Source organism: Anomalospiza imberbis, chromosome 1 (genome assembly GCF_031753505.1).
Source record: "Anomalospiza imberbis isolate Cuckoo-Finch-1a 21T00152 chromosome 1, ASM3175350v1, whole genome shotgun sequence".
Lineage (NCBI taxonomy): Eukaryota > Metazoa > Chordata > Aves > Passeriformes > Viduidae > Anomalospiza > Anomalospiza imberbis.
The window spans coordinates 60,265,271-60,282,454 of record NC_089681.1 but is presented as its reverse complement, the minus strand read 5'-3'; the positions used below and the strand labels follow the sequence as shown (position 1 = coordinate 60,282,454).

Here is a 17,184-nt window from a genome sequence, read left to right as displayed (position 1 = left end):
GCCTGTTGCAGTGCATGGTCACCCACACAGGAAAAATTCAAAGGAGGGTGGAAAAAAATAAGGATCAGGCCAGAACCCAGTTTCTTGAAATGGGCCAACTTGTCTCTGATAAGACTGAGGGTTGATAAAACAGAAAAAGTTACTTACAAATAATAAAATAAAAGAAACAACTTTTCCTTGTAAAGGTGTACTAGGTAAACCTAGATCTTACCTAGGCATTTGTAAATTGTACAGAAATAAGAACTGCACCCCTTGAAAACACTACTGATTTCTTTTTTCTTCTCAACTCCATACCACAGGTGAGTGACCGCAAATTCAGCTCTATAGTATCAGAGCTTTTTTCTCTTTGCACAGCCCTACCATAACTAGTAATTTCCTTATGCAGACAATAAGCAAGAAAAAAACCCATTGCTGCATAAAAATTTCAATGATTCAAAGCAGTATCTTTCAGTCTGTAGCTTTTACAGTCTGGAAAAAACCAACAAAGCAATATGAAGTGGCCACAGCGTACAGGAAAATCCAATCTTTACAATATTTGATTTAGAGTTATAAGGGACAAGAGCCATTATAGCTAATAAAATATCTTGCTGCTGGGTTCCCAAATGCCCTTTAAGAACTCTTCCCACATTCCCTCCTTCAGTCCTCAAGCAGATTCTGGGGCAGCATAACTAATGAAGAGACTTTCAAGCCTCTGTGGCCATATCCCCATGGGGGATGAAGCACTTGAACATTAGACAACACTGAGCCAAGTAAACTACTAATGAGAGCTCCTGACACATCCATTTTTTCCACAGCATTTATTCACTGGTGCAATTGTGTAGTTTATTGTGAAAAAATTCCATGGCCTCTCAAAGGTACTGATGAATCACAATCATAAAAGTGATAGACTTGCTATGCTGAATTACAATTGCAGTCTAAGCAGGGTCTTTCAAAATGGATCATGTGAAAAAATGCTCTGAGAAGGCATCACTGGGAAGCAGGAGGAAAAACTAGACCTTTCCTGAAATTTCCAAAATCAATTTTTAATCAAAAAAACTGAGAGAATGTGCAATTTAAAAGTCAAATAGAATTTGGATCTTATCTTTAACTGCACAACCGAATATAATTTATTTAATGGTGGTTTTTAGCTGTTGATTTCACATGACCATTATCTATAGAAGGTATCTCCAGAGACCTTTCCTCGCCTCCTAATTCCATGCCCAAACCTTTCACTGACGGAAAGCCATAGCTACCAATATTGACTGTGAAAGTGCACACACATTTCAGTCACAGGGCTGCAAGTACCAATCACCAGGTGAAATAAAAGAACAAAGATTTAACCCACAGTTAAATCTTAACATTCAGGAGAAAGATACAGTGAGGAAAAGGACTGAAGAATGATGGTATCAAAATAAAAAATGGAACAGGTGATGGAGCCAACAAACCCTTTGCTCCAGGACAAAATTTAGGAAGAATATTTTGAGCACTCCTGTCATTACAAAATAATTATATTTGTATAGGATCCACTTGTCTTACTTATTTTCACTTGGGCCTTTTCTGACTGAATAATGCATCTCCAGGTTCTGTGTGTCCACAGTGATACCAGCAGGAGAAGAAAAAGGCAAGGGTCTTGCTATAATTTCTCCTCTGGTCAACTCAACTCATTCCAATATTGTTTTTCCTTACTCTAACTCCTTTCTTCACCCTTCTTCCTTTCCTTGAGTTAAAAAATAAAAGGAAAAAAAAATCTCTTGTTTACTTAAAATATGTTCATTGCCTTTAACCAATTTCCAAACTTCTTTTTAGAATCACACTCTGGTTGCTATGGAAACTAAAAATCAAAACTCCTCTTACAGCACACAGTATTTTTCCCCCAACAATTACAAAAAGAACTGTCCTTATGAGAGCTCCCTTATCTATCTTTACAAATAATAAACTGCTTATGATGTTTTGAATTGACCTAAACAACTGGGGGGGAAAATAATTCAAATCCACGTTCAACACTTCCTCCTCCATGCATAGAACATAAAAGAAAGCCCTTCCACCTTAAGTGAAAATTAATAAAAATGAGTGTTAGAGTATACAAAGAACATTATGACTTTATAGTTTTTTGTAAGCCACTAAAACTTTAATGCCACACAGATCAGAAGTAAATTTAAAAGTTAGAATGGTTGAGATAAAGTGCCTTTTGTTGTAAATGTGTAAAAGTGTAAATGGAAGACACATTAATTCAGGAACATTCCAAATGCTGAAGAGGATTTTTTTTCACCCTCTCTAAGAGTCTCCAAGGTGAACTTACTTAAGTGCATGAGACCAGCACGAAGGGCTGACCTGACTACTCCTGTCCCAGTAATACCCCAGAGGTTCCACTAGGAAGAATCTTATGGATAAATCACTTTCATGTCTGCAAAAATCTTCACCTTATTTCATATAATGGAGAAAGGGAGAAATATACTAAAAATAGAGCACAATTTTCCTCCTCAATAACTTTTTAATTTCAAAAAGTAATTAGTAATATGGCATTATTATTGTTCTTCATTAAATTCCCACTGACTGAAGCATTTTCATGTTTCAATTGAAAGATCAAAGAATCTGAAGATGAAGGTTGTAAAGTGTTTAAATACTCCAGCACACAGACAAAGCAGCTTAGTCACAAACAGAAGTTGGTCTGAGCTGCCCCAGAGGAGTATTCTTAAATTCATCAGCTTCCACAGAGATCCCAACTGCTGTTAAAATTTCTCCACCTTGTCTTCTTCCTGGACTGATACTTTTGTACATGTTGTATGGATGGCTCTTTGCTTGTTACATAGGAAGAGCAAACATAACTAAAGGTGCAAGTTTCTGAGCAGCAGCTGGCTGAGCACACAGGTGAGAACACGGACAGATCAATGACATCTATTTCAAGAGCTGAGGTTTGACAGACAATCTGTGAGAAGATTTCCTGTAAAGCTGCCTGTACCAATTCTTTGGGCACTCTCAATACCTACAAGTCACCCAAATAAAACAGTAAAGGGGAAATCCTGCATCAGTTTCAAAAGTGACCACTGAGAAAAAAAGTCTTCTGTGGAGTCTATAAAGAAGCAGCTTTCACTCTACCATGACTCCTCAACTACTGAGCACTTTCCTCCAGGGCACGAGGCTTCTTAGGGTGCTTGACAAATGCCTTTATAAAATGCTGAAGGAGCAATTGATTAGTCTTCTTCTAGCAGATGAGAAAAGATGATAATAAACAGTATAAGCTCCTTCTGCCCACTGAAAACACTAAAGCAACTTTTATTTTATTCCAACTGGGAAAAAAAATCCAAATTACATGGCCCAAAGTTATAAGAAACTAATAATAGAAAGATAGCTAGCTTACATACAAATTTACTGAGAAGAAAAATGAAGTGTGGCACATTTGCATTTAGCAACAGAAAACCTCAGATTTAGTTATTTCTGCATGTGAGAGATGGTAACACATCTACCTACAGACCTTAAGTTGCTCATCCACTACTCTTGTTACTTCTCCAGCCATGGATTCAAGTGTCTCTTGGATTGGATTGGAAAGTGAACCATTTGCTCCTGCCCAAGAAGCTCCTCCGAGGTGATACAGATTTGGTAAAAGCTGTAAGACAGGAAGAGTACCTTCAGAAAATAGGCTCATCACTGTCTTCCAACCAGGGCAAACAGCAGGAAATGTCTTTGGCTAAAACAAAGTCTTCATAAATTAGAATTATCTTATCACTTTAAGTACTACATGTAGCTGGTCATCTGAAGAAAATACTCTTTTGTGACACTTATTATTATTTTCACTGCCCCAAAAGACAAAAGCTGCAAGCACACACAGAACTGCTCTCAGCATTGCCAGCATGCTGGGAAAGGCTTACTGTTTTGGAGTTCTTAGCATCCCGCATCAGCCGTTCCGCACATTTGACATCCTCCTGTACAGCATCCACGCCACAGTTTCTTAAAGAGTTGAGATGATCTTGCACTTTTACACATATTCTGTCAATCATCTACTTGAACAAAAGAAATGCAAAAGATAAAACATCAGAACGTTGGTCAAACACAACCTTAATCCAGTCCAGGTAGAAAATCAATAGTAGCATGATGAGATTTGCAGTGACAATATAAAAATCTGGAAAGGCACGAAAAGACCTTGGCAGTATGTCAATACTATTGAAGGAAAGAACTACATCTCATAAAGACACCACTAAGCATTGCAAAATAAATAAAACTTTACTATCAGGAAAAATAAATGCTGTGGAATATTTCCCCCACAGTAACCTCCAGCATAACTGCAAATAACCAACAAGTTATCCTATTTAAGTGTTACTCTGTTTTTTTGATCAAATTTAATGCTGAAAATGTTGTTGATATACCTAAGTCTATGGTCTAAAGGTCTCTGAGTTGTTAAGAAGTTCAGAGAGTAAAAGAAAGCTCTGTTCATTCAACAAACACTAACAGCGATTTCTCCAGTCTAAGCAAAATGCAACTGCGCAGGCTTCTGCAGTATCCTTTTAAAATGTAAATATTCCTAGTTGCAAGGGAATTAAAACTATCAAAGCAGAAGTTTCCATCAGACGTTTCACAGTGGGATAAATTGAACTTAATCTGTACCCACAAGACAATTCATTCAACACGCTGCAAACGCAGGGCAGGTGGTATATCTGTAGCATACAAGACAAACCACCAAGAATGCCTGACACATAGTCAGCTTTGATTAATATATATGAGGCAGGGAGATATAATAGTTAAAAGTCTTTATCAACCCACTTAGCATACATTAGAACTGGCTATTTGACATTTTGAAGCAACATCTGAGTGCACGCACCATCATAGAAAGTCTACCGTTCTAGCATCATGTATCATTAGTAATGAGAACTGAAATAATTTCACAGCATGCTCCTTTTCAGATCCACATGAATCTTTCTCTTCAAAGGGTTTTGGCTGGGTATTTTTTCACAAGTACAAAAAGCTAATTAATTATTAGATAGTAGAAAGTCTCATTGGGACATCTGGACAGAAAAAAAAAATACATTCTGGGAATAATAAGGCGATTCTATCACACTACAGAGTCTTTTTCAGATCTCTTTTAAAAATGTTTTTAAAATCCATCCTTATTGTATACAATTTAATACAGAAATCAGTAACTTTATTTCAAAATAACAATAAATTACATTTCCTGAAACTTGATGTGTATGTGGTGTTGGAGAAAAGCACAACCAGAACCAACAAGCTATAAAAAATCTAAACTTATTTCATATAGAGATTATTTACTTGGGGAGAAAAAGTGGCATTGGAGCAGAAAAATTACTAGAATAAAACAACTGCTCTTGCAGTTTTTAGTGCCAGTATATCTCCATATACCATTTTCTCTTTCAAGAGGTTAGAGTACAGTTTCAGGTTCCAGTAAAAAAACACTGTCCCAATAAATTTTAATAACACAGGTAGAGCACAAGCAAACCAAACTGTTCCTGGTTTCAACAGTAGTTTACTTGGTAATACCTTGAGTCTTTCTCTACATGGTACTGCTGTGTAGAAGACCTTCATCTCACAAATGCTTTGCTTCCAAATACATTGTCATTGATAATTATTATTTCTTGGGAAACAGTATAAACCACAAGGCACATCTTAAAAGTACTCTGAATGAGAGAGGACTTCCTCCCCAAGCAGGTTTTAGGCACTGAGATGTCCATTAAGTAACAAATTCTCACCTGCTGAGTGGTGCTAGTGACAATGCCTTGCTGCAGTCGATATGCTTGCTCCTGTAGGTACTTTCTGGTCTCATGGTTACGAAGCAAGTAGTTTTCTATCTAAAAAAAAAAAGGCAGAAAAAAAGTCAGATTGGGAAACTGATTTGACTCTTCACATTGTAATTTGCTTTCAATTTTGCTGCTGTGTCAGAACTGGGGACTGACAAGAAAATCTGCTTAATTATTTATCATCTGCAAACTTTATTTTGTGTGCCTTGGTGCTTAAAAACCACATGAATAAATACTAATTCATTCACAAACTAGTGAAACATGGTTAAACATGGTTTTGCCAATGTTTTCTGAAAGAGTATTCTATTTTGAACAATTTAGCAAGTTATGCTGACAAAGCATTAGATTCTGGTTTGAGAAATATTTGAAGGGACTCTTAATTGTTAAGTGTTGTAGAGATCATGACAACTCAAGATATTTGATTCATTTCTTTTAGATGTCGTTGGCCCACTGCAAAGACACAGATTTGAATAGCACTATGTCTGAAGAGAAAATAAACTATCTAAAAGTGCCTAAGTGATAGTGCAGCCTCAGTTCACATGTTGGTTAGTTAAAACCAAGCAGTACAGAAGTACTATTTAGAGGCAAGTGATTCCTACTTACAGGCCACCACAATTGTCACCAGCAGTACACACCCACCATCAGCCAGCTTCATGATACACAGAGTAACCCCCTAACCCTGCTCTATCAAATTTGGTGAAGCCAAAAACACCTATTAACAACCTGCTCAAGGTTCATCAAAAGTGACGGATCTGTTCTCAAAGAGAGAGGGGAGGAAAGGCTGAGTGGAGTGGCCAGCAGGTCGGGAGGCTGACATCAGTGGGGATAGTCACCTTTAAGGTGGCAGCAGCAGCAAGAATTGCAACATCCAACCATGTCCCAGAGCAAATCCCTGGGTTTATCCACTTTGCCCACACCAAGCCAAGTGTGCTGCAGAGACACCAGAGCTCGGGAGGGTGGCTGCTGTGTCCATCAGTCAGTCAGTGCAGTTGTCCTAGCACCAGGATCAGTCCTTGCAGGGGAACTTGCATCCTCGCTTGCAGGGAACACACCTGTGCTGTGTTCACAGCACCACTCCTGACACTGATATCTTTTCTAGGAGGTAACTTCCTTGTGTTGTGTAAAGAAAGCCTGAACCACATGTTAAAACCAACTCAGGTTCTAACACTTTTAGCAACTTTGATATGAGTAAAAGGAAATGCTCTTTGTACATAGTGCCTAATTAACACACAGAATTTAAATCCCCGTGGCCAGAAGCTTCCCAGTATTTTTTTCAGAAATGCACCTACCAGTCTAGATATGAACCAGGGCAATTAGATTAAATGAGATGTAAGAAATACATCCATCACCCATGAATCAGATTTTAAAAGCAGAATTGAAAGAATTTTCATGCATCAAAGAAAAAGATACTAACTACCAGCACTTCTCCCTGTAATACTCAAATTACTGAAAACAAGGATCATAGACATTTGCTTTTTAATCACAGTTATCTGTAAGAACTATTTATAATATTTTTATGGCCTTACCGTGGCTGAAGGAAAACTACTCATTAAAGAGATGTGAAATATATGCTTCCTGATTGAGCAGGAGGCTTGTTTGGAGCTCGCAAGATTTATCATATTAAAATTCAGCTGGGAGTTTTAAAACTCGTGCAAGTGGAACGCTACAGATACTGTCAACACCTTTTCATCCAAAAGAACATGCTGGTGCAGTTGCTTACTAAGGGCAACACAGTGTGTGAATTTTCTATGTACAATATAAAGCACAGGCAATAAATGTTTTCATCCTCCCTAAAACTGAAGAGCACTCTTTGTCTTGTACAGAGCTGACTGCACTTTTTATGCCAATATAAAAAGTGTGCACCAGTAATTCTAAACATTTGGTAATACCCACAGGCACATATGTAACAAACATGCAGTTTCTAACTCTCTCTTTCATAGTCAAGCACGCAGTAATACCAGGTCTAGTTTGCATTTTTTAGTTATGATATTCTGACACTACACCAGTGCATTCCATCAGCCTTCACTCCCAGCATTCTGTAGAATAAAAAGCTCTTGCAGCACTTGATTTCTATGCAGACCAAGCAATCCTTGAATCCAGCATAGAATTTTTATTCAGCAAAACAGAAGTCTCAGTGACTTAAAATTACTGTATTTTTACTGGTTTTATTTCTGTTCATTGGTGGCATATGCAATACCTTTTGCAGCGCCTCTTCTGTTTTCTCAGGGTTTGTTTTGAGTGCTTGGGAGGCATCATTCATCGGTATAGGCATGAATCGCAATGTATAATTCCTAAAGAAAAAAAAATATGGTGAAAGTTAATCTAATTACTGTATACATTTATAATCACTGTATTTTTTATGAAGAATAACCCAGAAGGGAGAAATAAAGTGCATCCAGGTTGTCCGTGGAAGGTATTAAGAAAGTATTTTTCACATTTTTAAGTGGAATAGCAGAAAGTATACATGCTCTTTTTTGCTGCTAATTCTTCTTTACTACTAGACAGAGGGGTAGATTTGAAAAACAGTTATATGGTCGGTGCCCAGTGGCTGCTGATTAAAAGCCTACCTGCCCTCTGTAGCTCTGTGCACGTGGTTAGATTATTTTTGTGTATCTAAACAGAACAGGGAGAATCAGTGCCTGCTGGCAACTGTATCAGATCTAAGACTAAATGGGAATATTCAGTAATAGACAGACAGCAACTAAGAGACTGAGTTTTAGAAATTTATTATTTAATAACTTCTCGTGTTTACAACAATTTGAAGACACTTGCTGAATTTTTAATAAAAAGCTGACAAAACAAGCATAGCATCTCCACATTGCTTTACACAAAAAATTGCTCCCTGCATTTTCCTTATTTACTTGCAAAATATTTCTGCAGCTGTGTCCATCTGCTGCAATAAGAGATTAAAGACAGGAGTTTGGTCCTGAGTCAAAATTACATGTAAACTCTGAGAACATAAATTGACTATCATGACACAGTTATACTTAAAATGGACATACAGTGGTTATGTCCACACAACTTCAGACCTGAATAAATGGTGGGGGGGGGAGGGGGAGAGCAGGAAGTTTTTAAAACCTGAAAAGGAAATTATTCTTTCTATTTTCAATTAATCCTTTATTTCCTGCAAACATTTCTTTCTCCTCCTTCTGCAAACATCCCACTAACCGTCTGTTCCTATTCCACCCAGAGCTACACAAATATGTTTGGAACCCTCTATTCTGGAGCACTTTAAAGTTGGCAACTTCAACTGAGTCACCACCACTGATGACAGCAGACCACACTACTCCCAACAGCAGACACCTTAAATAGTGTGAAACTCCAAGCTTCTTTCACTTCTTCTCCCACAAGGTGCTTGAACACATGCAACAGCATTCTTTGAAGGGCAGTGTCCTCCTGAACTGCAAACACACCAATTCCTCATTGATTTCCACCCAACATTTTACTTTAAATGATAATGGAAGACTTTTATGTTTCTTCCCCAATGCAAACATGGTGATGTATAGACTGTGAGCTGTCAGTCTCCTGCATCAGTCGGAAAATTAACTCTTCTTTCTAGTTGTCTTGTCCTTCAAAAGAACATTGCAAATGATACAGACCCTGTTATGTGTCCTCATGTAATACTAACCAGTGTCTGCCATCACAGGGAGAATTTTTAAATGTCAAATATTCTGAGCTCAAAGACAGATAATTACAGAACTTGCTGATTGTCTGACAGGTGGAGTATTTATTTAGTTAAAAAAAAATAGAAGGTAGATTTCTAAGGATCTCTGCAGCTGTTTGACATTTAATACATCCCAAATCTGTAATTGCCAGCTCTCATGCTAGCAGTTATATGCTAAATTCAATTTAGTCAAAGGCTTAGTGCACCCTCCCACACACTTATGGACACACAGAGCTGAAGGAGGGCAAATGAAAGGTAAGGAGATTTTCATGGACACACAGTCACAGAGGCAAAACTTTAGAAGACCACTACCTACTACTAAGAGGAAGGAAATCCTCTGTACTTGGGTTGCTTTTAGACAAACAGTATTATTTTCATCTAAAAATTTACCAGCCCTTAGGGGAAAATATCAAGAATTTAAAGCTCACTTTTCAACTTTACCATTATGCTTTGTTTTTCGCTGTTTCCTTGAAGTCTAAAATATTCCCCCATTCTTCTTTTTATTAACACTTCACTTGTCTCTTGTAAAGGAGTACATTTTGCTACAAATTCAATAATCCAGTAATTTCCTAACACATCAATATACTCAGCAAAATACCTATATTTAAAGGATGTTAAATTTCAGAGAGGTGCTCAAAGACTGTAAAGGATGTCCCAAAAGAGGTCCCAAAATACATCTTCTTCTACATACAACATATGTGACAACAGTCCTACATTTCATCACATTCTTTCCCCTGTAATAACTTCTGATCCACACACTATGTATGCTCTCTGCTGCAGTGGAGATTTTACTTACAGGAATAAGTTCATCTGTTTTTCAGGTCAGGGTGTGTGAATTTCACATCACTGCTAAGGGAAGAATTCATAGCCCTCTAACAAACTCTAGCATTTCTCCTCAGATACTAGAACTTCAGCTATTTCTTCAGTCAGTCCATACAGAAAAAAAATCTTTCAGAAATGAACATGAGAAAATGCTGTAGAGTCCTGTGACAGAGGAGGCTCTAGGCTGCAAATCACATGTTTATCTTCATATTAAAATTACAGAGTTACAAGACCCTGCCTAATGCCTAAGCTAAATAGGATGCCCACTGTTCTCAAATGCTCTCCTGAACTGACATTTGTAAGGGACTCTGCAGAAAATCTTCTCAGCACTTCACACCACCTGTCTGGGACACCCCTGGGGCAAAATCTGCCAACAGCCATGCTCCTGGAATTCCCTTGCAGAAATAAGATTTTCAAACAGCAACAAGCAGATGAAGAAAAGCTGGGAGAAGAGGAAAGACAAAACCTTCCAGTTACTTCAGCTTGTTTTAAAGTCTGCTACAAATCCCCTCAGCCTCCTGCCCATACTGCTGAAGTCTACCTTTCTTCTTGTTTTGTGGTTTGGTAGATGACTACTTTTCTTAAGATCATAGAACATGGAACACATATCCTCAAGCATCTTCATTCCATTTTGAGCAATGGTTCTTTTCTACAGAATACTGATGACTTCAGGTACTTTTAGGAAACATATGGTGAAGAATATTCTCAAAATGTCTGCAAGATGGATTGTTTACAGTCTCATTGTTTTCAGCCAGCACTGACAGTCCCTCTCTTCATGTTTAAACCTTTGTTGCTTGTGGCTTAGTTTGTGATGTTATCAATGTTTTTGACAATTTAAAAATGTTTAAGGCAACACAAAATGACCTCAGCTTCCAAGTTAAATAAATGAGATGTCACCCGGAAAAAGTACAGTGCCACATTATTAACTGTGGCATTCTGGGGGTGGTTTTGTTTAGATTACTTGCTTTTGCCTCAGGATTTCCACCCCTTCTCTATTTACTCATCCAAACACTTTGGAACAGAAATAACGCTGATGCTAACCAGAATACAAGGGTATTTCTTTTTCTACCAGACTTTCCCATGCTATTGCCCTTTAACAGAGAAACGTCTGCAAGCTGACAAATAACCTTTGCAAATTATTATTCACCACTATCAATGGAATCACTGCAAGATTTGCTTAATTATACATCATTTACCTAATTTCCCACATCAGTGCAGCAGAATTCATTTCAAAACTGAGTATATAAACTACAATAGTTTCACAAAACAAGTAACTTTATAAGCTCTAACCTCATGACCCCTACAAGGGTTCAGATGCTCCCTTAAGTAATAATACAGTTTTACAAGATACCTTGTCTAGAATGTAGCAATTGTAGGTTACATTCACTTTCTAAAGAGAGCCTTTGCTCCTGTCTGAGGGATTTAATGATGTGAAAAACTTCAACTGCTTCTTAATTTAAATCTGTAATTCTTCTCTCTTAAGAAAAGTAATAATAACAACATATAAAGAAATGCGATGGAGGTGGAGGGGAATGAAAGCAATTTAACATCTATCACTGGTAATGGCTGCATCTGAGAGTAAACTCATGGAAGCAAAATGACCCAGACCACAGCAATTACAAAGAAAAACTGCAGTTCCTGAGATCATCACTATTAGTTTCAACTTGCTAGGGGAAAGAAAAAATGTCAGACCACAAAGGCCCACTTCAGTAATTTTCTGTTATTATGTACAGCTTCATTCACTAGAATAGAATTTCTGCACACTATCAACACAAGTGAATGAAGCTAAGAGAAAATATTACCAAATTCAGAATTTTAACGCTAAGAGCAGAACTCAAGGACCTTATAGCAGAGTATGGATGAAAGAGCCACAGAGCTTCTTCCCAGCCTATTGAAGGATGTGAAGTCATGAATTTTCCTTTAGATTAAACATCCTGATGCTTAAAATTAGAGAGCACTCAACATCTTCAAGATCATATTGACTGCGGTGAGAACTGCAGCTGCTCAGATAATTCAGGATCTTTGGCATCTTCATCAGACATTAGATTACTTGAGACTTACTTTTCCAGTGCCACAGCTATGTCCTGGAAGCCCTGTGCAGTGATGTTATTCTTGTCCCATATTACAGTTCTGAGAGGTGGTGGGAAGAGGAAAGAAAAACAGAAGTTAAACAAAAACCACCAAATAAATCCATAATGCAACTTTGCATATTGAAATAACATACTGCTGAATATTCAAAATTGAAGAAGGCAGCACTTTAAAAACGTGTCTTAGACACTAAACCCTTGCAATCACAGCAATTGTGGACAAATACCCAACATCCAGTTTCTATTACTTTAAAGGGGATTCTACTGCATTTTCTATCACTAATATAAGTACCTTACTTTTCTAAAACAAAATTAATAGAAAGATTTGGACATAAGTTCCTGTTTTTTGAGGAATAGCATCAAAACCAAAGGTCAAATGTCTGCTTTGCAAGGCCATACTGAAAAAATCCCAGAAAATTGCAGTAACTGGCCAATCTCTGTTCCACATAGGATACATGTATTTTAAAAATTCATGCTGATCAGAGGTCAAAATTTGCAGGCTATTACACATCCAACCCTTCACTAGGCACATCACACTATTCATATGATTCCACATGCAACACAAGAAGCTGCCAAAATAAACCATTAGGTTAGGTGCATAAATTGTAGCTCTTTTGAATACACAGTAATGATAAGAGTGATCAAGCCTTCCCCTCCTCCCCCAGTTCAGACCACTCAAGCAGACTGCCTGGCAATTTCCAAACACATGTTCAAAGATCTCATTAGTAGGCAGAAGAGACAGACAAGCAGATAAATCTTGCTTCTGCTAGAGCATCAGATGTAGCTGTTCCTAAAAAAAAAAAAGGCACAAAACCAAACAAAGATTTCTGGTGTTTAAAAGAGAAAAAAAAAAAAAAAAAGATAGATGGCATGCTTTCACAAGTATTGACATCCTTCTGTTGTTGCAGAATTATCCCTCTGTTTTTTAGATGAGAGGTAAGAAAGTGAGGAAGAGAGATTCTACACCCACTCTGCAAACATCAGATATGCTAAGGGTCAAATCTTGAATATTTTTGCCACTGGAAAGTGTGTTTATATTTCTACCTGGGTGTCATTTATAACATTTTTGGCAGAGCCAGTTACCATTGCATTATTCAGTCTGTAATCACACCACAGACTGTGGTGACATTATGTCATTGTGATATTCAGCATACTGTGAAACGTTTCAGTCTGCCACCCTGAAATGTATGAAGACTTTATTTCTTCAGATATTGTGGTCATTTCAGGTTAATACATTCAATAAACCTAAGCCATCCCTCCAGTGCTTTCTTGACATTTTTAATATTCAGTTGGGGCATAGCAACACAAAGGCCAGAGGATCCCTGCCTCTGAACAAAATAGCCAAGACTGTCTGGGGAAATTTCTTATCCTCCAGGGAACAAATACTTGGAGGCCAAATAAAAAGTAGTCTTTTTACACTGGCAATACACTGAGAAAGGTTCATCTGCACAGTCTGACGAGGAGGAGGGAGGATTATCTTTCCTGATGAGGGTGGCATATTTAAAGGTCTCCATCCCGATTTACGCTGATTGAAGGTTTTACTGTTTGTGAAACACATGCTGGATAGAAAAAAAGTGATACTCTCAAGCCATCAGTGCCAGACATGCTAAAAAGCAGTGAAGTTGTTGGGCAGATGAAGTTGCAAAGATATGCCAAGTTCCATCAACACAGTAGGAAGGGGAGAAAGGAAGGATGGATGGTCCATGCTGCTCCCCATTCTGAATTCCACATGCTCTTTGTTCTACAAACTGACAACTAAGAAGACAAAGAATAATTTACTTCAGTTTCCTACCCAAATATCAGAATCTTCTCTGCTGGGAAAGTCTCCAGTAAGAAAGACATAGCAGGACAGAAGAGAGTAGCTAAGCACTGGAACTGAGTTCCCAGGGACATTGTAGAATCTTGGTACTTGCAGATCTTCAAAACCTGCATGGACAAGTCCCTGAGCAACCTACATAGCTTTAAATTGGCCCAGCTTTGAGAAGAGCAGTGGACTTAATTAATAGACAGCTCCGTAACAATGTACTTTTTTTCTTTCATTCTAGACATTTGGAAAGTCTTTTGATTCCAACAAGAGGCCTTTCTGTTCAAATGCAGAAAATTTTCCTCAGTTTCAGTTAAGGAAATGTTTTTGAAGGGACAACTTGCTTCTCTTTTTTTTCTGTCGTTATTTTCCTTTCTCTTAAGAAAAAGAATAATGAGAATTGTTCCAAATAAAGACACTCCTAAGTTGCTGTACACAGAAAGGTTCTGAAGATAAATACATTGAGAATAAGCCAACAACTTCAGTATTATTAGGCCATTCTACTGTTTACTGCAAATACATTTCTCTTACCTGAGTTTGGTGTTTATCTGTAGGGCTTTTGCCAGCATCTTTGCTCCCATATCTCCCATGGCATTTCCACTAATATCCACTTTTGTGAGAGAAGTATTGCTGCCCAAGGCATTAATAATGATGGTGACCTCAGTCTTCAGCTTGGAATCTGCGAGGGACAGTGACTGTAGAGGCTGTGGATCATAGAAAAAGCACTGATAACAGAAGCTGATAATGCACTCATTCCTCAAACATAACTAAGTTACATGTTTTTCAACTTCTTGGGGACAGCAGTAAACATCAAAGAGTTTTTTCTGTGTTAGCTGCAGATCCTACAACACATTGGGAGTCAATAACTTACAGCACAAGTGTCAAACACATGCACACAAGCTGATTAAGTTGTAACACCCTGTGAAAAAATTTATTTTCAAGTGGCAGTGCCTACAACTTCCTGAGTTCTACTAAGTACAGAATACAATGTAAACCTCAAAAAAGGCAAGATAACAACAACCAGCTTCACAAGACAACTTCTAGTGTCCAGTGGGTTTCGCTTAACCAGCATTTGCATTTTCAGTGAGAAATAAAAAGTATCTACCACTTTCCTTCTCTCCCTCAGGCTGAGAGATTTGCCCAAGGGCAAATTAGAGTCCAAGGCATTGTTAAAACATAAACAGTTTCCTTAAAGTGTTTTATTATTGTTACTTCAATTTTAGGAGTGATTTTGCATATCTATTCTTTTAACAAAGGGCATGGACTTTTGGAGAAAAGATAAAACTTTAGCAGGTCTGAAATTCAAAGCAGTATTGAGTATCTATTACAATTATTAAGTCAATAAATATTATTAACAATGGTATTTTGACATCCATAACTACAATATCTTCCAGTAACTTTATTTTTTTATGAAGCATATTAAGCTGAAACTACCTTATTTGGCTCCAGCAAGTCATACTCCAAGCCTCAAAAAACCCTTTTTTAAAAATGCCCATATTTCCTTCACTCTCAGTGCCCCGAACAATCAACAGCAAGATCTCAAGAACCACAGTCAATCTATCCCCATGCCTTGCATAGATATTACAGCTCCTAAAAGTGTAATTTGTCTTTGGTGATGAATGAGAACTCCACAAAACATTTCCCTTGCTCAAGTGTGAGTCCATAGAGAGGAGTGTATCGTCATTATACACCCACTTAGGCACATATTGAAGGATGAAAGTTTGGAGCCTAACATCCTGAAATAGCCAGCATAGGAAAACCAACATTTCATAATAATGAGCCACAGCACTTATGTTAGATCCTGAAGTTTAGATTAATGAAAATAAACCAACCAAACTGTGCACACCTTCCAGGGTCCAAGGTGCTTGCATCATACCTGCTATACAATGGGATCTGACTCTCCAGACACCACTGGATTACAGTAAAAACCAAAAATCTTGCAACAATGCAAGAAAGGAACTTACTAATGAGGAAAAGCACAAAAGTTTGGAGGCACAGCAGGTTGATAATTATAAAGTCTAATAATAATATAAGACACATGCTGGCTTTATTTTAAATGGAAGTTATTAAATTACTATGTTAATGCCCTTAATCTGTTTCCGAATTTTATTGCACAACATGAAGAAGAATATAAAGAATTATTAAGAATTTAAAAGCAATATTAACATAAAAATGTTAACATCACATTTAGAATGGCACTGAAGAGCTCTTGACAGAAGTCTGAGAAGCACTTTTGCTGACAGATTCACTAGGAGAAATCAGCAATAAACTTGTGAATGTGAGATTGTTTCTGTTTTTCATGTGTCACTTTAGAAATGGGCATTGGAGTAACTGAGCTGCATGTGATCCCTTCCACATAATTTTTCTAAATTTAAAATATCCTCCCAGGGATCTTCTTGCATTCCAACACTCTGACAAAACAGTACATGACTGAAAATCCTTCTGTACTGTGTTCTGTAAAGATTGACAGCTATGCACCATCTAACTATTCATTAATTTATCTGATCATTACATCAAAAATCCCAAATGAAACAACAGCAAACCAAAAAAAAAAGGAAACATCAAAACCAAATCCCCCACATATACAGGCAATACTCTACAAACACTTCTTTTATCAACTTAATAGTTTTAGCTAGATATTGAGAAAACAGAAGTCTAAGGAGCACTTTCAGTGTCCCTGCTACAGAAAACAGCTAATTTGCCAATACAGAGAAGATGCCTGACCACAAACTCTTTAAGGAAGAGGAATTCTTGAAGTGGAAATATACAATTAGAAATTGCATTATTTTATTAATTGATTCAGTCAAACTTCTGCTGGAAAAAACCCTAAGAATTAAATCAAGTTAAATTTGTTTTTCCTAAGAATAAAAATGCTGTAAAAACCCTCAAAAAGCCAATTCTGCACCAAACACTGAACTAACAACTAAAAATATTCATCACTAGAAATTCACTGCATCTATGCAGGTGTGATTACCACTCTGAGTAACAACACTGCATACCTGCAGTGTAAAATCCATTTTTGCAACAAGAAAAGGAATGGCACAGTAATAACACATTATAATGGTCTGCACAATATAGCATCTA

General features: G+C 37.4%; 1 protein-coding gene across 7 annotated transcripts in view; it reads right to left on the bottom strand.

The window, feature by feature from the left end:
• Nucleotides 1–17,184, bottom strand: part of CARMIL1 (capping protein regulator and myosin 1 linker 1) — a 191,893-nt gene that overhangs the window by 47,927 nt on the left and 126,782 nt on the right. For all 7 annotated transcript variants that reach the window (XM_068194254.1, XM_068194269.1, XM_068194260.1 and 4 more), the window contains exons 21-26: nucleotides 14,632–14,804; nucleotides 12,271–12,339; nucleotides 7,921–8,014; nucleotides 5,676–5,774; nucleotides 3,846–3,974; nucleotides 3,452–3,583 (exon numbers count right to left, since the gene is read on the bottom strand). In XM_068194254.1, coding sequence (XP_068050355.1) covers nucleotides 3,452–3,583; nucleotides 3,846–3,974; nucleotides 5,676–5,774; nucleotides 7,921–8,014; nucleotides 12,271–12,339; nucleotides 14,632–14,804 — 696 coding nt within the window. The remainder of the gene's footprint in view (nucleotides 1–3,451; nucleotides 3,584–3,845; nucleotides 3,975–5,675; nucleotides 5,775–7,920; nucleotides 8,015–12,270; nucleotides 12,340–14,631; nucleotides 14,805–17,184) is intronic.